The sequence below is a fragment of the Ictalurus furcatus genome, chromosome 25 (genome assembly GCF_023375685.1).
Source record: "Ictalurus furcatus strain D&B chromosome 25, Billie_1.0, whole genome shotgun sequence".
NCBI classification, from domain to species: Eukaryota; Metazoa; Chordata; class Actinopteri; order Siluriformes; family Ictaluridae; genus Ictalurus; species Ictalurus furcatus.
The window spans coordinates 10341359-10366965 of NC_071279.1; the positions used below are offsets into that span (position 1 = coordinate 10341359).

Consider the following 25607-nt stretch of genomic DNA (forward strand, 5'->3'; position numbering starts at 1 on the left):
ATCGATAAACAGGCGAGTGGAAAACGTGAATCGAGAAACAGGCAATGAGACAAAAACTAGAACAAAGAACATAGAAACAAGGCTTGGTAATGTGAAAGATAAACAGTAACTGAGTGTGTACTTCGTGGCATAACACAGAAACACAAGTGTATAAATAGACACACTAATCAAGGGGAAAATAGAACCAAACACACGTCAACGTAAAAAAGTCATGAGATCCCAGGAGCTCCGAGCTGCTTGAGCACGCTGAGTGTCAGATCGCAGCCTGGATAATACCTGTGCAGTACCTGACTATATACATATATTATATATATATATATGAGAAAATATATTACACTACGTCAAGAGTCACACCAACAGTGCATCAAATGCAACAGCAAACAAGGGGCCTGATATGAAGCAAAATGATTTCAATAAGGTCTTTTTGCAAACCATACACAAGTAGAAGATCTTTGAACATCTTTTTTTGTTATTTTTTTGGGTCTCTGTACCTAACACCCCAAGGCCCAATCCGGGAAAAAAAGTCCTTTTGATATCACAACACTTCCTTTTGGTTAGCAAAAATTTTTCCTCTGATTTGCACCAACGGCATAAACCACAATTTACTTGACCTATTTTTTAAAGCTTATTTGCTTGTTAGTTGCATCTTATCCCACAACAATAAACAGAGAAAAGTATGTAAAATTAATCAAGGCTTGGTGAGCGTATGCAATCATGGTTAAGGAGGATGAAACGATTCATTCTTTAAGTCAAATCAATCTGGAGAGACTCGCCTGCCATGACGAGGAGTGTATGAAGTGTAATCTTGTTAGCTGAAATGAACTTGAGGGGTTCAGAGAAGGAAGGGCAGGTAGGTCTGCACTTGGCTCAGCAAGCTCCAGGCTTCTAATATTTTGAGTTTTACAGAGCAACACATAGACAGATGGGTGGAGTGATGTAGTGTGTGCTTCCAGATGTATTAATCATACACTGTTTAGTGTCTTAGAACAAGTCAATCTGGCTGCAGCAGCTGTCTCAGACGTGTAAGCTAAACTAAAGTGTGTTACAGTGTAGGCAGAGATGACAAACCATTTGCAGCACAAGCGTTGTGTTGAGTTCCCCATAAAAGAAACCCTATGGCAAGAAAGTTGTAACGATAGACAAACTAACATCTACACACTGCCTGTCATATCTGACATAATTGTTAGAGATGTTATTATTATCAAATATAGACATTTTCCTGTATTCATTTTCATAAAGAAGTGTCAAATAATCCATCTCCAGGGTTGGGGTTCGAATCCCTCCTCCGCCCTACGTGCGTCAAGTTTGCATTTTGTCCCCATACCTCAGAGGTTTCCTCTGGCCACTCTGGTTTCCTACCCCAATCCAAAGACGTGTGACGTGAATGTGTGTGTGGTTGTGCGAACATGAACTGCTTCAAAAAACTCACTGTGCTTAAAGTTTCTTTCATAACTGTGAACCAATGCACAGAAGTGCGTATGCATGAAAGTGTGTACCAATCAGACTGCAATGTCTGAGAATCAGAAGCTTGTGGCCTAAAGATATTGGATGTTTTGTGGCCTGAGAGAGCCTGAGGCCGAGATTAAGAGTGTGATGTCGGCAGAGTGTGACACTTTCATAATAACATATGATTAAATTTTATTTGTCTGTGGTAGTGGTGCACTTGGGATGTTTTTCTTTGTTTTGTTTTTTTAAATCCCATTCCTGCCCTTTCCTGAAGAAATCTCTTGTAGAATGTTTCACTATTATTACTGACAGTTATGACTGTTATTCTGTTTACACATGCCTATGATATTTTCTGATGAACGTATTTGGTTCTTTTTCTCAAAATATAAACATAATATTTAGTGATGCACTACTGTGACCTAAACCAGAATAAAGCCCTAATTAATTATGAGTGAATGAAATGCATTGTGTCCATTACACAGTCCCTCATGAGCATTTTAAAGGCTCTGTGCTAATGAACATGACCTTTCTTTGGCTCGTAAGTTTCATATCTGACTGTCAGTTCCTACCTGCACTCCCATGATATTTTGTTGGGTTCCGAGGTTTAAACTATCTGGCTGACAGAACGTACAGTACGTGGGCTCGCATCTGTGGTTGGGCTGAAACCGTGATTAAAATTAATACCAATGTGCTTTGTTTGATGCAAGTCAGAATGAAATCAGAACAATAAATGTTATCACTGAACAGTACATGCAGTCGATAATTGTCTGCTAGCTAATATTTTTCCTAATATTGTCCTATTCTGGTTTCAAAGCGAAGGTTATAGATGTTTATCAGTAGAATACATAAAAATACATTAAAAAATGTCTTTGTTTATGACCCAAAAGAATCCTGCTGTAACCCAGATAGAATAGAGTTTGACAGCCCTGCTCTTGTATAATTCTTTGTCTCTATAATGGCAATAAATTTGGTGAGGACAATTTTTTAATTCGTTTTGTGAGATATTCTACTGATCATTAAATATATGATTTGTTTCAACTGTCTGGCACAAAGTTCAACAACAGCTGTTCTTTTTTTTTTTTTTAGTTAGTAGTTGAATGATGTGTTCTGAAGCCTAGTAGACATTAATAATGTGCTACCACAAAATTTGGATGTAAGAAATAGGACAGGACTTTTAAAGTGCACCTATTTTGGTTTTTCTAATATTACCTTTCATGTAGTGTGTTAAATAGCTGTTTGTGAATTTAAAAAGTCTGCGACGTTTCAAAAATCAAAGCGTACGACAAACGGAGTTATTGACTACCAAAAGAAGGAAGCGATTCTGAACATCTGAAACGAGTCGTTAGTGATTCCAGACTTACTTCCTGTACTAACTAAAAGCCCCTCCTCTGGTCTTCATCGGCTGCTCGCTGACAGCGGTAGACCAGTCACAGCAGACTGAGACATCTGACCAATCAGAGCAGAGTATGCTCTCAAAAAGGAGGAGTTTAGAACGAATCCTTTTGAACGGATCACTGAACAAGTCGTTTGTGACACTGCGAGGAAAATGTAATGCTGCAATTTAAATTATGAGCACATTAAAGTGTTTTTGACCTTGAATGCATGTAAATCTATTGTTCGAGATCTTTAAAACAAAATTAGGCATGTTGCAAATCATAATAGGTGCGCTTTAAGACTTTGCTTGAAGTCAGGAAAACACCATTTGGACATGGGTCTTGATAGGCAGGAATATTAGCACAATTTTTGGAAAGTGGGTTGGAAAATGCAACTGTGCCACACTATGAATATCACACCCTATGTGCCATATCATATTTCTAACCGAGAATATGTGCTAGAACTGAGAATGGAAATCTGCCTTATTCCCCATCAATATGCGAGCACTAAGCTATTCTTGTGCCTAATTCTTCTTGTTCTTAGAGATTTGTGAAAGCCCACAGATACATAGACATACCCAGGGACAGCCACAAAACTCCGTCAGAATCGGTTCAATGCTTAGTTCTTTATGACCGCGCTAAACAAACTAACCTGAGGGACAATACACAGACACAATCTCACACAAACACACTGGGGCTGGGGCTACACTAGGTAGTTAATTCAGTCCTCTTTGTAAAGCTTTTGCTAAGCAACCGAGTATACAGGCGGGTAATGAGAGCATTCATATTCTACAGCAAGAGGAGAGAACACTTCATTTACTCTGTCACTCTCTCCATCTCACACATAAATAGTTAAACTGACCTGAGGGCACAGAGGCAGGGTTGAATGCAGCAAACAGTTCTGAGGGGGGCTGGTGGAGCAGCGTTGGGTCGAGAGCGCTAGCCGGAGAGGCGGGTGTCTGAAAGCAAACACAAACACACCGTGTACATATGCAAATGATATAAACACAGAAAACTGTGTGTCAGTGTGTGAGTGTGTGCGCGCACTCACTGAGGGAGAGGTGATATCAGGTGGAGTGGACATGTCTCCAAAAAGCTCTAATTGGTGGATATTCTGTAGTAAAGAGAGAAAAGATGAGACAGTAAAATCACTGTTCATTTGCTGACTCCCTTTGTTCCTCCATACGATTGACACCTACCTCTGAGTAAACAGGTGGCATGAGCAGACATAGTTGCCCAGTATCAGCAGGGTGTGAACATTGTATGGATTATGGATTATGATGAAGATGAAATGAGGTTATGACTTATACCCACCACGTACAGACAGAAGGATCACGGGGAATAAATATCCTTATATAAACTATAACAGTGTATACCAATTTGGCCTAATCCAGTCATTATAAGTAATTAGATATTTTGCAAATACACAAATTCCGATATTCCGCTTTAGTGAAGTTTCACACCAGAACTTGTCTGGAATTAGTTTACAGCGCCTATATTTATTCATATGAAGATTTTTAACACATAAGCAGAAATGTGCAAGAAGCACAAGATGGGATAAATGACAATATATCACTTTCAGAACGACTTTCTTGGAGCATTTACAGCCTGTGCAGATTTGCAAGAGAACAAATCGGTGTCCAAACTCACATGCACAGCAGCTGAACACACATACACACACGTCCACCATCTACGTATGATGTGTTTGACCTTTCAGCTCACACTAGGTGTCCTATGAGGCTACATACCGAGAACGGCACCGAGACATTTATTTCTTTTTATTGTACTGGCTGGTTGGTATGGAAATATCTTGGCCTGAGGAGGGTTATATTCAAAGGAAACAAGAAGGGGTCACTAATGAAAGGTCAGGTGTCTGATTCAGTAGGGAAAAAAGGGCATATTTAGGTTACTGCTGGACTTTCAGGTCATTTCAAGGGCACGTCAAGACACACACACACACACACACACAGTGGGCCGTTAAACACTTATGGCAGGTAGTGTGACATTCACTTTATATCATTTACAGAGCGTGGTGGCAATAGAGTAAATAAGGGTTGTGTATGGATCACTTTAACTTTGCCATTTCAAAACAACATGGCTGATCCATCCATCATACAGAAGTCGAGGCACTGAAGCTGAGCGTTTTTTACTCATTTTGTTTACCACTGTGTACCTTACCTGAGGAAACAGCTCTAGATCAGCATCTAGATCCAGCAGTTTGGTCTGGCCATTATGTTCATTCTGAAATAGCAGCATGGGGTTAGGTGGAACATGAGATGATGAGATGGAAAAACATTTACACTCACACATAGTCATACACACACACATGGGAGAAGGTGAACATATGCAATAGAATGAGGTTGTGAATTGAAAAGGTGCTATAGATTACAACGGCATGGGCAGGACTTTACCTGTGTAAGGAAGGTCATAGGTCCTTTTGGAGGATTTTGTGCCCCATCCTCTAGCTCACTACCTCACACATGGTTTCTGCACACTCCAGCCTGACTTCTCTCTGAATGTAACAGGCCTTGGATATCTGAATATCTACTAATAATGTTATGTTCATTTTCATTCAGACTAAACCCCAGCTCAACCATAAGCACAGGGGCACCGGGGAAAAGCAAACAGTTCGGTTTTCTTCCGCAGAGCTGCCAGAAGGGCTTTAATGGGAAAGTAATGTGCTGGTACTGTAAAGGCCTCCCTAAAGAGCATACTCTTTCTCCAGTTGGAGAAGAGCAGGGGACCATGAACAACAATCTGCTATCATCTCACATCCTGCAGCGCTATAAAATACCTCCGACTTATGGAAGGACAAGAGAAGAAAAGAGAGGTGCAGAGTAGAGGGGCACAAATCCATTTTACTCATATCACCAGAACTGACAGTGCAAGCATACACAATCAAACACACTCATGCATTCATGCTGTTAAATAAAAGACGTTATGAGGAAGCAGACTCCAAATTGGTAAACAGGGCTAGACTGGCAAGTTTTTACCAGAGGATCATTAGCCCAATGGCCTCTTCGTGTTAGCGCATAGCATTTAGCATGAAAGGACAGACGGCAAGTAGCAGTAGCTAATTAAAACGACCTTGGAGAGAGATAAGAGCTGACTGTGATGAAAAAGCAATGGGAGACGTCCTGCTGCCACCAACCGCCATTTCACTCCTACTAATGCTGAAAGAAGGTGGAAAGTGAAAGAGAGAAAGTCCGCAGTGGAGTCCAAGACGTCTGAGAGCACTAGTGAAAATGGTTCAATTTTGCACTCTTTTCGAATTGAACACAAGGTTTATTACAAATTATATTATTGACCGAAGAGTAGAATATTTACATGAATCTCAGAGTTTCTTAGTATTTGGTTCGTTCACTTTCTGCTTTAATGACAGTGTGCACTTGAGCTGGCATGAAGTTTGCGCAAATCCTTATGATCAATTTTAGATCAAATCCATCCAGTGTCGTCTGAACACGTGCTTCAATAGAAGAGATTAGACATGAGGAGAATCTGACCTTATGTACAAAGCACTTAATATGGGCAATATCACACATTTGCTTACATTTAAATAGGGACCTAGAAATAGTGCAGAATCCACTAATGCTAATTTTTGTTTACATTTTAAATTGGAAATAATAATAAAAAAAATTAGTTTATATTTTAAATTGGAAGTAAATAATTTTGAATTTTTAAAACAAAGGAAGTAAAATATTTAATATTCGAGATATCGAACATTTACTTTCTATATTCAAAGTAAAGGTAAATGTTGAAAGTAAATGTTCAATATCTTGAACATTTACTTTCTTTGATTTAAAAACTCTAGAACCTTCTGTTTACTTCTAATTTTAAATGTAAAAAAAAATCCCAGATTTTCAATGTGGTCTCAGAGTTTAGGACCCTACTGCATATAACATTGAAAATGAAAGCATTCTTTAATAAATCCTAGCTATAAAATACTAATAAATAAATACTAGCTATTCTGTAGTAAAACGCTGCATTTCCGAGCCTTCATGTTTTGAAAGAATTCACCATTATGTACTGTTTTCATGGATATCCATGTCCGTTAAGGTTCTGTCACTATAACACTAACTGCACATATTGTATAGTCATCGTGAATTCTCACCGCAAGCACCAAATTCTGTACCAGTCATGTTAATGGCATTAGTGGTATTAACTTTATCTGCAGTCACAGATTTTTCTAATTTTCTTAATTCATATGGAAGAATGCCTGAAGGTGGGGTGATAAATATAAATAGCTGAAAGCTAAAGGTGTTTTTCCACCATTGTTTCACCACAGTCATTACCAGGAAAAGATTTGTTTATCAGCCATCATTTTAGACAGGAGGAAATTATTGGGACGTTGACCAGGCCACCTGACCAGGATAAAGCCGTTACTAAAGGAGTAAAAGTAAGTAGTTTTTAAGGTTAGTTATAGCCAGATTCAAAACTCAACCTGGTCAAGGTTCAAACGACCTCCAAATATCAACCCCAATAAGCAGATCTAGTTCGTCTGGTACCTTCATGATATTTCATCAAGAGTTGATCTTGCCAGTATAATAATGTTTTTGTGTAATAATGCTCTTGTACTTTCTTTTAGGCCTTTTTTTTTTTCATCCAATGGCCATCCATTGACAGACCAATTTACCACCATCAACTGTCCTGTTCTTGTCTAACCATGGTTAGTTATGTCTTCAATCTGCGTTTTAATACAGTGTAACTGGTTTGGGATATATGTGGAAGTTTTAGGGATAAAAAAAGTTCCAGTTGCTCCAGTATTATTAAGTATCTCAGTAGTTGGACTATGTATATATATATATATATATATATATATATATATATATATATATATATATATATATATATATATATACATACATATATATACACACACATATATATATATATATAAAAAACATATGTATAAAATAACATTTTGTTGTGATCATAAGGAGGTTTGTCTTTTTTAACTTTCTTTTTTTTTAGCCCAGGGGTCCCTGGTTCGAGCACATCTGCCCAAAAAAAAACCAAAAAAAAACAAAGGGCACAGCAAGCATCTATAACATCTTGTGTGAATTGTATTTACGACCTGCCTGGGCTATGGTGAACACTTGGTGTAATTTTGAAGGTCGCAGAGCCGGATTCATCAGTGTTTACTGGACCCAGTAGCTCAGGCAGGCAACAGTAATATTAGCAGAGATGTCAACTATTCGTCTTTTACACTCCCTGAAGGATCACCATGGAAAGTTCAAGAGAAATGACTAGGAACTATAGGTTACTGTAGTGATAAGACATGTGTCAATCAAAAGCGTATAGTCTACTCATGCAACAGAGAAGTACAATCGATATAATATCATACCCACATTGCGCAGCTTTACGATGGAGAACAGACTACCAACTGTTGAGGACGGATGTACTTTTGTAATAAAGCAAGCTCTATATATATATAGCTTTTACAGCTACAGGAGAGAACGGTGTCAGCTTTATATATATATATATATATATATATATATATATATATATATATATATATATAAAGCTGACACCGTTCTCTCCTGTATAAAGTTGTTCCACGATAAATACCACCTAATTCCACAATGTAAGAGTGTATTAGGGTTAAATGGTCTCCATGGTAACAGTTAGCAGAGTTTTTTTGAGTGGTTTTAGTTACCTAATCTGTAAGGGAACATATGCAGGGCCATATCCTGATGCAACCTAATCCTGCACAAAGCTCTTGATACTTTCAATCGCCTTCTTTCATGCATTTAATTTCCCTACAATCCTTTTGCACACTCCTCAATCTTCATCACTACAAACCACCTATCCATTAACTGTCTCACAGGAGATGCTAATTATACGCATGTGTGTGCTTTGCATTGACTTAATTAACGTTGTCTGGCTAATCTCCGGCACAATGACTGATCATGCAAGTATGCACATAGGATGGACTTGAGCGCCGTAGCTGTAAAATGGTGCATAAAAAGAGAGTATAGCAAAAGAAAAGGGAAGGCTGAGGCAGAGAGGTGGTGTGGGTTTTATCATAGTACAGGAGATATTGTTTTGATAGGAGCTTGGCAGCTTGGAGGAGACTTGCAATGCACACTTGGGAGGTCAGGACTCAGAGAGTGGATAAAGAAAAGAGAGAACGGAAGGAGCCGAAAGTAAGGTGGGATGAATAAAAAAAGAACAGAGCACAGGATGAAAACAGGAGACAGAATAACACAAAAAAAAACAACCAAAATCTAGCACTGGAGTAGGTTTAAGAGAAGACGCTGAGGATTTAAGGAAAAGCATAACACTGAAATGGACAGTTCTGACTAGCCAGTTAAAAAAATGGTTGAACTTAATGTTCACCTAAAAAAAAAAAAAAAGAGTTGGCATGACAGAAATATCATAATAGAGGGGTACTGAAATGAACAAAAGCTAGCACTGAATAAACAGAGCAGCAATAACACTTGGTATGAACGAATCAGCCATATCTAAACCGCAAACATAATAGTCATATCATGACCAAAGCATGAATTTATCAGACAGTGAGGTTAACCAGGTCCCGTCTAAAGTTATAGAACTGAATATAAAGTATACAGTATGGCAGTTTGACCTTGAATGCTTGTCTTGTCTTATCAGGCAGTCAGCAAACAGCATGTAAAATACAGAGCCAGGCTCATTTGGATTAGCTTGTGCATGATTCTTGTGGTGACACGGTCATGGTGTGGAATTAACGTGATGTCTCTGACGCTTGGCGTTGAGTATGCCGTCAGTTGGCCATAGACATGGAGTGAAAGCAAGCACACAGCATGCAAACCCACCAAGCACAAAAACCCCTGGCAAGCCTCTCATTACGATGCACAGAGCAAGGACATACACTGGAACAATCAGCCACTGACACACAACATGCAAGATAAACACACACACACACACACACAAATGCACAAAAATCATCCATAAAGCAGGGAATATGATGAACTTACAAAACTGCACTTGGATTTAAGCCTGCAGATTTGAGAGGCTTGCGAGAAGGTGGACAGGCAAACACACACACACACACACACACACACACACACACACACACACACACAGCTCCACTCACTGGATGTCGCTTTGGGACGTCATACACTCCCTCCTTTTGTTGGCTGGTAGGGACCTGGGGTGGGTGGCGAGTCCAGCCGAACACACGAGCACAGCACAAGTTACATCACTTTACATTTCAGAAACGGGCTTGAAAAGTGCAATTGAATGTTTTTGTAGTGTACAAATGTGTGTGTGTTAACACTGTACTCTCTACTTAGGTGAATATTTGTATATTTAGAAAAAACTACCTAATATGAGCCTTTAAGTATTAGGATTCCATGTTAAATTAAAGCCCTTCAGTTGCTGTGAAAGACCACTTTCCCTTTCCTTCCACTCAGGCAAACGTACTGACCAGTACACACCCACACACTGTTGCTATTTCATTTCCTTTTTATTTTTCAGCTCTTTTCCCTTCTCTAATTTGCCATTGTTCTTAATGTTCCTCTGCCAGGCTGCTTGATTGCAGCTCAGCGGGTTTTCATTCTCATTTTGAAATGATTATTTTTTTTCTCCTGCCATCGCTTTCATTTAAAGATCAAAAGCAGATGGCAGCAATTAATCTCTCTTTCTGTCTTTCATCAGTAACGCGGGAGGAGATACAGATGCATGCTGCATACTCACACGGCAGAATAAATCTTAGCACAGACTTGGAAGGTCAGTTTACCAATATTGCTGCGAAAATCAAGCTACAGTCAAGGCTACCTGACGTCCCTGAAGCTTGCTTTAAAGGAAAATCCACCCTGAACGACTTGCATATCAATATTTGTAATCAATATGCTATCTTCAGTGGTGTACACGATTTGTTTTTAATGAACAAGTTGGCTTTCTTTCTTTCATCATGGTATATTTTCACTTTGGTTATTGGTTTCCTACATTACCCACAATGCTATTTGACTGCCTGCTCACTGATAGTACTGCCAGTGGGATTTATCCCTTCCTTCATGTCTACCTAAAGAGGCATGTGGCAGCGCTTTAGTCCTTTCGCCGGTCCTCTTCATCTGAACACTTCGCTCAAACAGATCAGCTTCCAAAGCTTCAACATTGAATTGACTAATAATTTGACGCTGAACATAACTTCCTTGAGGAAAGAAGCTATTGCTTTGTTTTTCGGAGCTAACAATGACTATTTTCAGTTACTGTATGCTTGAGAATCTCATATGAATCACACAAGCAATGGCCCATTTTAACGTCAGAGCTGCACACAACCACTTACTTGATACAGAATTAATGAAAATGCAGCATCAACTAACAAATTAGCACCTGAATCATTAAGCACAGGACAAACTTTTCAATAGAAACATATTTAATGTGCTTCCGGGTGGAGATTTCCATCAATACGTCTAGACATACAATAAAGCTGGGCTGAGTAGAGAGTATTTTGCTCGCCGTCATCAGACTAATTCAATACGGAAAAAATGAAATCCTAGTTTAAAACTATATACAACTTATTATGAGTAAATAATGTACCTTTCAGTGTTTTCTAAGTTGAAGCTTAGCCTCCATCACAAATGAATGCCTCATAAAATACTTTATACGTTTAGAAAAAGGTGGCTAAGGTTCCGCTCATCATCTTGTAATGCATCTTCAACGCACACAATTTTCCCCAAATGTCTTAGAATCAGCAAACACAAGACATGATGTGCACGCTGATTGAATTCGACCTGGTTGATGTGTTAGCGCGTCGGGTGCTGCGAGTGATCAGGCTCCAGCTTCTACGCTGATGTCTCTTTGATGCTGACTGCCGATGCAACGCCAAGAACCGAGCTTTACAGTCTGGTAAAGAGCTTAGCGTAGCAATTCATTTAAAAGGTAATGGGCAGCCCTGGACAATTCCCTCATCGCTTTCTTAATATTTGACAAAAGTGGAAGCTCTGTAAATGTCGATGTCAATGAACCACTTCTAGATAAACTCTCAGAACAATTAACGGCCATGTTGGCTAGCAGCCCTTGTTTGTTTTAAGCCTGAGTGAATTTGCTGGTGTCTCAATCATGTGTTTCTGACTGAAGCCACAGGTGACAAGACACATCGGACCCTGAGGGGAGAACACCTGCTGTTGTCATGGTCCTGGTGCTAAACGCACAGAATGTAAATCATCGAGATGGCTGTCACAGTGAATCAGCGCAGCGTAGTGTAGCATAGCGCTCTGCCTGTTCTGTCTAATACACAGGTGGGAGTTTGGCAGCTACACAGAAAAGTGCTGTAGCTGTTCCTTCAAAGACTATACAGATTTTATTTAATGGTGCTGTCCTAAGAACAATCATGATGTCATGGTTTAATGATGCCATGGCCTTGACAAATTTTCCAAAATAATTTATAGTGTTTCTGATGGAGGCTAAACTCTTTCCTAAAAGATGTTTTAGAAGCTGATCAATGAGATTTCGATCGAATTCTGACAATTTATCTCCACAACAGCATCGGACTATTTGTAAATAGTAGTAGAACATAGGGAGTGGCAATGTACCTGATAAATGCTCTCCTCTGATTGGCCACGGATGGACTCGTGTCCCGCCTCAAACACAATGTACTACAACATCGGCAGCAAAGGCGAGATCGAAGGGGAAGGAAAACAGGAACAGGAAGGAGGGGGAAGGGAAAGAGAAAAAAAGAGAATAGGCAGCAGAATGATCATAAAGGAAAAACAGCGACCATGGCCTTGTGAAGCGCTCTGATCCCCATAACCCTGGTGGATAGTCTTATCCTGGATGATGCTTTGGTCATGCTTCCCGCCAAAAAAATATACCCAAATATTCAGAAAATATGCTGCAAAATATACTCTGAATAATAAAATATAAAGTTGTATATTGTATACATCTACTGGCTGTAATCAAATCACTGGTTAGCCGGTACAACTAAACAGTAGACGGGATCTTCATCTATTCATCGAGAAATTGAAATTGTCATTCTCTAGCAATAGCTGTACATTTTTGTTTTTCTACAAACAGAATGATGCAGTGTATTCCCCCACATTCAGCAGAAATAAATCACAGTGCAGGATCCTCTTTGTGGCAGGATTCATGCATCTTTAATGATACACGTGCTGTACTTGTGAGTGCTTGGTGATGCAGAAACATGGCCTGCTCATAGCAAAGGGTTGGGAAATCCTCTAGGGGAATTAGGTGCTGGGCTCCGGGTTGCAAATAAGCACACTAAATTGCCATAGAGCTCATACATGCCAGACAGCAGACCTATTCAGCCCCACTTCTGTGATATATTCCTCTGTGATGCAGGAACCATACAGAGACTCCATAGCATTACCAGCATGTAGCAGTCTACTTAATAGCATATCTGCCTCTTTATACAGCATTATAACTCACAGAAAATACCCTGCCATTTTAGATAATAGCCCAGTCTCTATCATTTATTTCATAACGTATCAACGATTTAATTCACTCCTAATCTAAACATAGCTGCCGATATTGGCTAATCCCTTCCCACTTCTAGACTTCTCAGTGGGAAGCTGCAAATTTGTAGGATGCCTGCTTAGCATCAGAACTGATGATTCTAGTACTGAAAGCTATTGCGCACTTAATAGGTGATTTGTCTAAAGTTATTTTGTATTATTTCTTAAACAAATTACTGTCATTGGCCTAGAATTTCAGCTTGTGCCATTCAGGGCTACGTCACAGATGAATGGAGCCCAGTGACTTCTTATTCAAAACGTCACTGCCAACACATTATGTTAGGGGAATACCTAACCCAAGTTTTTTTTTGTCCCCCCCAGACTACCTGGAACCAACCTCTATTCAATGAACGAACAATACAAACGGAAGCACACACACACACACACACACACACATACACGCACAGCCCAGGATGATACGTGTTAAAGCTGTCTGTTTTCAGTAAGAGCTAGGAAACCTTTCAGGGCTGGGGTTATGCCTGAATATTCTCACAACAGACCCCAATCAAATTGACAAAAGCAAATAAATAAATAAATAAATAAAAATAAAAGGATGATTCACCATGGATTTATGCACATGTAATGATGAAATTACAAGACTTATTAATTCAGGCTGTGTGAAAAGAGAATGGAAAATGAAGGAAAGATATTTATTTATACAAGAGAGATTAAAAGCATATTAAGGTGTGGAAACCAGCAGGCAGACTAATTTGACAGGGTACATTTAAGCAAACAGTACGATTAGCGATTTAACACGCAGCGTTACCTGGTACACCGGATCCTCCACATCTTCTTCCAGAATGGTCTTTAGGAGTGATTGCCATTAGGGAAAATAAATTAGCAATTGGTGAAGGAGGGTGAGCAAAGAGAGGAAGAAAGAGGAGGAGAGAAATGAGGGCAGAGTATAATTATTATGATTGACAAAAAGCTAAGCATCAGTCGTCCATAATAATTTACAGATTTTGAGAATTTGAGACAACATAAATTTGGAAGAAAAAAAATTCCTGCATGCAGATTTCCAGCTCAGAAAGAAAGGAATGCTTAGAAGAAAGCTGCCTCGTGAATCTTATTTTCTAATAAATTGTATCCATTTCTGGATTTGACTTTATATAAGGCTGGGTGGGTTTATGTATTTGTGTTCTGTGTGTGTGTGTGTGTGTGTGTGTGTGTATGTGTGTGTGTGTGTGTGGTAGGTTTCTGTTTATGGCACCTGGTAAACTGCTTGTTCACACTGCTTGTCTTTCTGAGCCTTTTTCTCAATCTCTTCTCTCTGCTTGATCTCATAGATCAGCTGGAAAAGGTCACGAAGGTCAAGGATCACCGGCTCAGCCTGAGGATTGAGTGAGAGATGGAGAGAAAAAGATCAGAGAAGAAAATTGGATTTATTTAGTTCCTTCAGTTCAATACTTCTAATTCAATATTTCAGATTCATAAATATGGAAGGGAACTTTCAACTTGTTCTTCACCTACCAGTGGCATCATTAAATTATTTTTTGGATGAATTAAAATATTTGTTTGTTTTTTTTTCCTCAAACTTTTAAATGCCTGTTGGGGTACCTGGGTATTGCACATGCCTTTGTAATGTGTGTATTAACAAGTCAGTTTATCTGGTGTAGTTGCTGCTTGTGGATGCTTCTGGAAAAGTGTGAATCTGACTACTATCCTAATTGCCCTACAGAATGGTACACCACATTTATCAATTTGTATAAATTCCATGATTTGCTGTACAAAAACAGAACATCAACACTGGTCAAGAAATTAATTAAGTTCATATCCCATTGCCCTAAATCTAACCAGTTAACTAAGTTAGGAAAGGCACATTTATTAAAGCTAGCTTTTTTTGTTTGTTTGTTTTCTCAATATAATGCCGGTGTGTAGTTAACTTAGTCTCAGATATTCAGACACCAATAGATCAGAGAGTATCATGCTAACTTTTACCCATTTAGCTGAATCTTGAAGGTTGGAATCTGCTTGACTATCTCTTCCATTCATACACATTTGCATACACAGGTTTCCAATGGGAAAACACACTTTTGAATAGTGTGACACAATTGTCCACATGTACTAAAATATTTGGACCTGTTGTAGGCGGTATTAGGGCACATTCTGTGGGAAGACTGGGAATTCTGCACAAAAAAAAGTCAAAGAAATTGAAAGTACTGATGAAGAGTACTAAATCAATGTTCTAAACTTCGGGCAATTAGTGGGAGTCAGTTTTTGCAAGCAATTTTCGTCGCCTCAGAAAACCAGGTGTAAATTAGTATCATGCATGTTGCTTGGAGAAGTATAACCAGTGATGCCAAGTCTACAGTTTTCCTATAGAATTTGGCCACTTTTGCATTTCTGGCGGAGTTTCACTCATTTTCATATATAATCTTTATTCATGAAAAATTGAAAGACTTTTTGAAAAATCAAATAAAAGACTATTTCATTCACTGACAGGTTTATCTATGAGCTACTGAACTTGCATTTCCATTCTTGAGGACGCACAACACCACATATTTTTAGCTTGAACAATGAGCTTTTTGGAGCAAGATACTGTATAGACAGTGAATTGAAAAAAATGCTCACGGTATTAAGTCTTCAAATGTTGCTAAATGTATTAAAGAGTTTTGTTTGTGAGTAACCATAGTTTTGAGGGTTTTGATTAACTGTGGCTGGCAGTCAGATGGCTTCTTCTTGTGAAAATAGTTCTGTGTCTTGGTTACTTATCACAATGTAAAGTACTAGATTGTAACGGAAATGTCAAATCTGTCTCAAAAGACTATTGATAGCATGTTTACTGGGGTAGCAAGCAAACCAAAAGAAGCCAATCTTGGCACTCAAATCACTTTGAATGACCCACTATAAGTAATGCACAAGGATTTTACTGAATTCTACACTAATTCTGTTGTGTTTCTAGGGCACATAAATGTGTCTATTGTGCCACTACATCTAATTTTCAGACAGACTTCAAATCAACTGCTATCAACTATCATAGTTCTAAAGAAGTGAGTAAGTATGTTTCCCCTCAGTTTGATTAAAGAGTTTGATGCATCTGCTACTCTCTAAATACTCTCTGATTAGAGGTGACAGTACAAAGTGCTTTGAATCTTAAAAAGCCACATATGATCAAACTCACACTTTGTAGCTAACTTCAAAGCTCCATGTTATCATTAAAAATGCATCCCCTGCCTGCTGCAGTCTAAATGTCACTAATAACCCACTAAATGCCCAAATGTACAGATAATACTTGCACTTAGAATTTGCCTTTGGGTTTATTTCTACTGCTTTCACAAGTGAACAGCAATACCTTTAGAAGAGAGGGAGGGGAAAACAGAGTTTTAGAAATGCAGAGGGCCAATACCAGGGAAAGTAAGTCATATGAACAGAAGAGGTTACAACCCCGGAGGAGGGAAAGTAAAACTGGCGGAGAATAGAAAGGTGGAAGACGCAGAGACAAATCTGAAATCAAACAAATGAGAATTTGGCCATCAACCACAGAAAGAACAGAAATACAGTGAATAAGAGTTCTGCCTATATCCATCTGTGTCATACAACACAGGGTCGCCTGCAGTTCAGAGAAAGCAGGGAATGGATGGGATGGGAGAAGCAGTGTACTCATTGACTGTGAACAGGAAATCAATAGCATCATCCAGCATAGATCTGCAGCACTGCAGACCAGCAATACAGTGCAGTAAAAGAGAAAAAGTGGGAGAGAGAGAGAGAGCGAGAAGTTGGCAAGCAGGAGTCCAAATTAGATGAGCAGATGGGCAAAGGTTTAATCAAAACTTTCAGCCCAACATTGCAGACTTTTCATACAGTGAAGGAAGGTATTCAGACAGCTTTGTTTTTGTTATTGAATATACTGTGAATATACTGTAGTTCCAGTGTATATCTAAAGGTTACATAAAATGTTACAATTTGAATATTGTAAAACGATAGTTGAGAAGAATTCACGCAATGTTTCCTAATGTTTTTAGCAACAACATTATTAAACAACACAAAAATGGAAAAAGCTACAAAGCCATAGCAAAGACCATAAACGTCCCTGTCGCTGCAATTGATTTGACAATATGCAGGTAGAAATTTCATGGAAGCACAACTAATTGTCCCAGGACAGGTACACCACAAAAGATTTTACAACGCTCTCTCAGACTAATGATAAGGAAGGTGAAAAGAGTTGCAGGACGACATGAAAGCAGCAGGAACAACAGTTACACAGAGAACAATAGGCAATGAACTGCAATGCAATCATCTCCATTCCTACACCTCACACAAATCTCCTCTGCAAAAACAGAAGCATAAGGAAGTGTGTCAAAAGGCATTTAGACACATGGACAGACAAAATAAAAACAGAACACTTTGGCTATAATTCAGCTCATTGTTGGGAGAAAGAAGGGTTGCATATATGATCCTGAGAACATCATTATGCATACTCACAGACTGAGCTGTTTTGATGGCTACAAATCGGTGGTTGCCCTCTTTCCCACATACATAGCCAAAGGCCCGGTGGTCCGTGATATCCTTGGCAATGTAGGAAATCTCATGAACTGCATGGTGGTGCTGAAGAACCTGAAAAAAAAAATTTACATTGTAAATGTATATAATTAGGTGAACATATCAGAACTAAACATTAGCTAAACATGGGGAAGAAGAAGTTTGAAGTGATGAAATGTACTTGAGAAATATGCAGAAGATATTTTCAATAAACCTGATAAATGTGTCTCTGTATTAGTGTTGCATGCCAGTATGTAGCCTTTTCAATAGAAAGAGCCTTGCAGGAAACAACTGCTCAAATCTAGGATTGTGCCAGAAGAGAAGAGTTCTAAAAATTGGCACAGAGTGTCGAGAGCTCATAAGGGAGGCTCCTCCAGCCCGCTGCTAAACTCCTGTATCCCTACTGGAGCAATACAGCAATCATCTACTGAACTCATCCACTGCAAGTGGCAATCATCTCCTCTCCACCCACTCATCTCCTGCTCATTATAACATCAGCGGCATAATTTCTACTCCTCACTTCAAGAGCTTGACAGTTCATTTGAGGGTTTTGCAGTCTGTGTCATCTCATGGGGATTCATTTGACTGTAAGGTGCTATTTTCTACTCTTAAACACATGGCACAGTACTTGACATGTTAAACAAACTGAGACTTCTTTCAAGAGACAAAAATATAAAAGGTTGATTGGTTGAAAATGAAAAAAAAGAAGAAGAAAGTCTTCTTTGATTTCATGTATCCACAGAAATGCGAAGCATGGAGCATTTGTAAGACCTAGTAACTAAAATGTAGGATGGGTAAAGTGGTAAAAACATCATGCTTAATCAAATGTTCTTGCCTTCTGCTTGTGGGTGCATATCAAGCTAAATAAAACATGGAAAATGTCCAATGCCAGGCTAAAAATCCACAAAAATCTATGGCTACACAATACAAAAATGGTTTGTCTTTGAGGGATTAATGTAATACAAAGCGACAAAAGCCCCCTTCACCATCAGCTTTAATCTTTCAAGCACTTTCTGAGCTTTAGATGTGAAATCTCCCCGTCAAATAACTGTGCCTTCTTTCCTTCTGGGTGGTTTGAAATTGGAAGCAGAGAAAATCCTTGAAAGATTAATTACTTGTGAAGCCATTCAACAGCAACCTTCCTATACCAATTTCACGGAATGGAATGTTGCCTTGAGCTTGTAATACAAGGATGTGATACCAATGTAGACGGCCAACTTCCAATTATAATGACCTATTACAAAATTGTGCATACAAATACATACACACGCAGAGGTACACTCACAAGAAAGCAGCATGGCAACATGTAATGCAGGACTTATCAATTAAATAATACACTATTATAAGTAGAATTGCATTTTTACATGCAACTGTCTTGCATGTAAAAAACCTTGGTCAGCATTACAATTGGCTTCAATAAACTTCATTATATACAGTGAAGTCCAAAAGTCTGAGCGCATGAAAAAAAAAAGAGCACGAGAGAGTGAAAATACTTCTATTTTGCATTCTTTTATAATTTAATACAATAATTTTCATTACAAATTATATTATTGACAACAACATGAGTGTTGAAATATTACATGAATTTCAGAGTTCCTTAGGGTGTTTTCACATATAGTTTGTTTTAAAAGAACCAAACCCAGTTCACTTAAAGTGAACCAGCCGAAAGTGAGCTCAGTCCTTTTGGTGTTCAAAACATAGTGGACTCAAAAGAGAACCTGGTTCTTTTTTAGGTCCTCTTCAGCAATGACATGATCTTAGACCCTTTCTTGTTCACACCACAACTTCATAAGTACTCAGACCCGAGCTTGCACCCAAAATTTCATCCAAGTCATCATAGAAGGGACAGGAATCCTTCATTTCAACAGACTCTCCACTTCGATACATTTTGTCAAGAGTGCTCATGTACTTCTGTAGTATTTTTTTACTTTTACCCGGCATTGTAGTGCTGCTCTGTTATAGCCTCTTTCCTTCATTTTTTGAGAAAACAAAAGAAACACTTTTACGTTCTTATTTGTTGAGGATAGTTGCCGTTTAATGCAATCCTCTTTCCAAATATCCAAATTTCCTGAAACCACTCAACCCCGTGACCTGACATGGTGAAAAGTTTTGTGTTGTTTTCAGCAGTGATGGAACATGGCTGCAGGTATGGCAAGCCTACAGATACACATGTCGAAAGGAAACGCAAAGCGGACCAGGATCTCATTGCTTTCACATATCACAAAAAAATCAAACCACAAACGAACCGCCGGAGATTGTCCGAGTACGGTGCGCTTCTGGTTCCTTTTAGGGGGGGTCTGAGATCACTTGGTTTGTTCACATATACACGATGAACCGCTTTGAGAGCGTTTGGAGGGCTCAAACAAACTATGTGTGAAAACACCCTTAGTATTTGCTATGTTCCCCTTTTGCTTTAATGACAGTGTGCACTCGAGCTGGCATGGCATCCAAGTTTTAGGAGCCTTTTTAGAATGGGGGTAGATTCCCGCACCTCCAGGGTTGGGGGTCTGATTCCCATCTCCACCCTGAGTGCACAGAGCTTGCATGCTCTCTCCATGCTTTGGGGGTTTCCTCCAGGTACACCGATTTCCTCCCCCAGTCCAAAGACATGCGTTGGAGGTGGACTGGCATCTCCAAATTGTCCGTAGTGTGTGAATGGGTGAGTGTGTGTGTGTGATTGTGCCCTGCGATGGGTTGGCACCCCATCCAGGGTGTCCCCCGCCTTCTGCCCTGAGTCCTCTGGGATAGGCTCCAGGCTCCCCCGCAACCCTATGTAGGATAAGCAGTACAGAAAATGGATGGATGGATGTCCACTGCTGATGGATATCCTGTATCCTTCAGCCCACACTGTTCTTAATTGTTCGCTGAAGAATTTTTGCTACAAATTATAATAAAAGGTGAGAGAGGCTATGGTGCATTCGGAAATAATGAAGACTATACAGTGTGCATCAAATGTGGACTGCCCATGGCAACCATTTGTATGGTTGTTCCAAACTGAAGAGATGAAAAGGACTTTTTTTTTTTAAAAGGCCCACCAAAACAGAAGGTTACATATGTAACCATTGATGTAATCTATAAAAAGTCCCTGCTCTGTCACACTCATCTAGTGGCAGTTCTCATCAACCTGTGTGACTCAGATGGCCTGGCAAGCCTGCATTTATTCATAAAACCATGCATACATATCATATGTAACCTTACAGTACACCTGACTAAATTATAAATAGCGCTGATACCATTTATTTTTTTAATTTAGGATAAAAGTTGCTAATAGTCCTGATATGGTATTCTGCTGTGGATTAGAATCCCTCAAAGTTATCTGAATATGCCTCAAATAAGCAAACATATCTTATATTTGAAACCTTATATTTGCAATCTATATTACTGTTTGAATTACACAAAAGGAATGATAAATTATGAAAGCTATGACTTTATTTCATAAGAATGTAATAAATCCCAAACCCACCCGAAGGAATGAAAGTGTCAAAAGGATTGATTGGTGTCTGTTTATATTATTTACAGTTGCAATCAAAATTATTCAGCCCCATTGCAAATCAGGTTTATTGTCAAAATTTACAGACTTTCAGCTGTTTGCACAAATCAAACAAAAGCAATTGAAATAGTTAAACTCAGTGAATGCTTCAAGTGGTTTCCCCAAATGCAATGGAAAATGCAACTTATAATGACTTCTCCAGTTTCAAATTATTCAACCCCCTGAAAAGAATCCCTCACAACAGCACAAATATGCAAAACAGGTGTTGTCTCAAGCACACCTGATGCAACTAATCAAGGGCTTCATTACTTGCACCAGGTGTGTTTGAACTGGAACACATGAAATGCCTGGACGGGGCAGAAAAAAGAAGCTATCAACGGCTGCAACCAGATTTCTGAGAAGGCAGGTTGTGAAAAACCCTTGAGTCACTGAAAAGACCTGCAGCAAGACTTGGTAGCAGCAGGCACTGAGGTTTCAGTTTCAAGGCACGCACTAAACGCAGAAGTTTTCCATGCCAGAACTCCAAGACGTACACCATTACTGACCAAAAAGCACAAGAAAAGTCTTCTCAAAATCATATACATAAGCCACATAAGTTTTGCGATTCTGTTCTGTGGAGCGATGAAACAAAATTGGAACTTTTTGGCACTATGGATCAGTGGTATGTCTGGAGAAAGAAGAATGAAGAAAGAACACTCTGTCCACAGTCAAGCATGGTGGTGGCTCAGTGATGTTCTGGGGCTGCTTTGCATCCTCTGGCACTGGAAACCTGCAGCGTGTGGAAGGCGAGATGGATCCATTGAAGTATCAGGAAACCCTAGGAGAAAACTTCATGCCGTCTGTGAGGAAGCTGAAGCCTGGTCATCATTGGACCTTCCAACAGGACAATGATCCCAAGCATACCTCAAATTCCACCAAGGCTTGATTGCAGAAGAAATCCTGGAAGATTCTACAGGGCCATCACAGTCACCTGACATGAACCATATAGAATATCTCTAGTGGGATTTGAAGCAGCACGCAAACCCAACAATATTACTGAACTGGAGGCCATTGCTCATGAGGAATGGGCTAAGATTCCTCAGGAATGCTGCCAGAAGCTGGTGTCTGGCTATGCATCTCGTTTGCAGCAGGTCATAACAGCAAAAGGGTGCTCTACTAAGTACTAAAGATGCCTGCCATAAAGGGGTTGAATAATTTTGAGACCGGAGAAATCACAAGTTGCATTTTCAGTTAAATTTGGGGAAAGCACTTGAAGAATTCATTGTGTTGAACAATTCCAATTGCGTTTGTTTGATTTCTTCATTGTAAACAGGTACAAGTCTGTAAATTTTGACAATAAACCTGATTTGCAGTGGGGGTTGAATAATTTTGACTGCAACTGTAGATCTTTAATGTATCTTCCAATGAATAAAAAAAAAGACTGCTGATTCCAACTAAGCATTAGCATACAACATAATTACCTCGAAACAACACAAGCTTATTAGGAGGAGCCCAAGGCAGGGAATGTGTTATGTATGTGCCCCTGTGTGGTATATTAGCTTATCTCTCAGGGTTGGTTTGCTGTTTAGTTGGAGGAAAATGAGAAGAAATGGATGGTGAATGCTGCTGTTAAAGAGATAATGAGAGACTGCTGTCCAAAGCTAAGCCTCTAAAACCCACATATTCACAGCTAATTAAACAAACAGTACACAAACACACACAAACACACACACTCACACACACACACACACACACACACAGACACAGTCAACTTACAAACAGTAATGCAGTTGAATACGAATGCATGCTAATTCACCCAAGTTTTATTGGGTCTTTTCGTATCCAGAGGCCAATGGTTTGTGATAAACTGTGCATTTTACCACTCTATTGAGAGTGTTTAGGCCAGAGGAATTAAAAATGCTTGCTTCCAGCTCATGCTGGCTGGGTTATTATGGGCATCATTGAAAACCAGAGAAGAGAAATGCTGGAAGACCTAGGATCCCAGACTACATCCCAGGATGTAGTTTCCTAAAACAGCACAGGGAACAGAGGCCCACAAATCCCTTAATCTACACTGATAACTATCTTTTGCCTGTCAACAAGACAGAATTAAGCCGGGTCTGTCAGAACATCCCAAATAAGCGTGCCCCATGTCACCAGCTTTTCTTTAATCCACTTCTAATTCTCTTTATCCAAGTAAAAGGCCAATGGTTGTCGCAGAGCTCAAAATAACTGTGAGCACTGGCCAAACCAGAAGGAAGTAATGTTCTATATACAGTAACAAGGGTAGCTTTATCACACCTGGCCCACTGTGTTCATAATTAATCAGTAGCCAATTTCACATTCTTCAGTGTTCTTATGTACGTGTTTATGTGTGGTGACAGAACATTGTCTTTACCACAGAAAGTCCAAACTGTGGGGTCAATTTTAGCTCACATTTACTGATTTTCTGGGCTTTCAAGTGGTACAACTGTCCAAGGCACATCTTCAGGAGAACCCAAGTTTACATGCAGACAATGCCAAACTATTGGAACCATGGAAACCATTAGAGGATAATTGGTCCTGATCTCTTGGTGTGAAGGATGCTTTTTCCCACTAGCCATCCATGATATCTGTTAGCTCATGTTTACAGAATATGTCATTTGTTTTGTGCTATCTTCCAAACCTGCTGCTTGTACTGAGAATCAAGTGCCACTGCATGACATCCATGCATTTCTGGAATGCTTAAGACATCTTAGCTGTCTAAAGGTTCTATGTGGAACCTTCTCTGAAAGAGAAAAACCTCTGCTATATGGATCTATATTGAACCTTTAAGGGTTCCCCTGAGACAGACATACCAAATATGCTTGGGGATTCTACTGTACACTGTCAATTATTATGTGATTTTCATTACTTTCAAAATTTTTGCCTGAAATAATGAAATTGATGCAGGATTCTATTGCCTCCATTAGCCAATGTCGGACTGCACATAATCTGATTTCAAATAAAAATGAATTAGCTTATTTTAAGAACATATCATCATGGATGGGCACATGGTGGCTTAGTGGTTAGCACGTTCGCCTCACACCTCCAGGGTTGGGGGCTGGATTCCCGCCACGGCCTTGTGTGTGCATGTTCTCCCCGTGCTGCGGGGGCTTCCTCCAGGTACTCTGGTTTCATCCCCAAGACATGCATGGTAGGCTGACTGACATGTCCAAAGTGTCCATAGTGTATGAATGGGTGTGTGAATGTGATTGTGCCCTGTGCAGGGTGTACCCCGCCTTGTGCCCGATGCTCCCTGGGATAGGCTCCAGGTTCCCCGTGACCCAGTATGATCAGCAGTATAGAAAATGGATGGATGGATCATCATGGAAAAAAACTACATGAATCTTCAATTTCTCCTCATGCCTGTGTTTTCGAGAGTAAAGGAGAATGATAAAAGCAGAGAAAGCAAAGAACATAGCTTAACTCATACCCGAATTGGCTGCTTGTATAGAGAGGCGGCTTTGTTCTAATTGTTCAATATTTCATCCTATGAAACACAAACTAGCATCTGCCAGCTTGAAGCACGCCCAAAAGCTATGGAGCACAAAATCTTCAGGTTGCACATTCATCAAGGCACAGCAGAGGAAAGGTACAGGCACTAACACTTCAGGGTTTTTTTTTTTTCCTGACACCTTTGTCCTTTTGGAGGTAAAAAACAGATGGATGAGTCAACAGTGAGACAGCAGTCTACAACAGTATGGATAAGATGAAACATTATTATAAAACGGAACTTATTTCATGTCTTTTGAATATGAAGCTTATGTGCTACATGATAAGTGGATTACCTGAAGTGAATTCTCAAAATGAAAAGACTTTTGTGCTCTTTCCTGCCAAGGATTTGAAGCCAGGACACGTATTAATACAATACATGATGTTTTCACAACATGTTAACTCATAGACTTAAGTTGCACATATTTGTGGCTATGACTTTGGTATCTTGTGCCTACAATATAATAATTTGTGGCCATACCCCATCAAAAAAATAATCACCACATCACCTCAGCAGTATGTGTAAACAAATCAAAATGAATTATGCCAAATACCAGAAAAAAATCAGAACAAGAATACTACACACACACACACACACACACACACACACACACACACCACCACCAAATAGTTCATTGCTTTGTATAGTGTGTGTGTGAGGAATTGATTGTGTGTGTTATTTGCATTTATTTATGTTTCATTAAAAAAAAAAGAAAAAAAAAAGATTATTTTCATCCTTTTTTCCATTTTGAGATTTAAACAGATTAAGTGCGTGTTCACACCTGGCTCGTTTGGAGCGTTTGTGGTGAGAACGGACCAACAAACAGACCTTTATGGCAATACATGATGGGAACTGTGTTATGTAAAAAG

The 25607-nt window shown here is 39.3% G+C and overlaps 1 protein-coding gene across 1 annotated transcript in view; it reads right to left on the minus strand.

The window, feature by feature from the left end:
- The window catches only part of dab1a (DAB adaptor protein 1a), a 378524-nt gene that overhangs the window by 17134 nt on the left and 335783 nt on the right, over positions 1-25607 (minus strand). Inside the window, exons 6-13 of the mRNA XM_053613929.1 lie at positions 17699-17830; positions 14487-14606; positions 14043-14081; positions 12338-12400; positions 9895-9948; positions 4998-5060; positions 3871-3933; positions 3682-3778 (exon numbers count right to left, since the gene is read on the minus strand). Of these exons, the coding sequence (XP_053469904.1) occupies positions 3682-3778; positions 3871-3933; positions 4998-5060; positions 9895-9948; positions 12338-12400; positions 14043-14081; positions 14487-14606; positions 17699-17830 (631 nt within the window). The remainder of the gene's footprint in view (positions 1-3681; positions 3779-3870; positions 3934-4997; positions 5061-9894; positions 9949-12337; positions 12401-14042; positions 14082-14486; positions 14607-17698; positions 17831-25607) is intronic.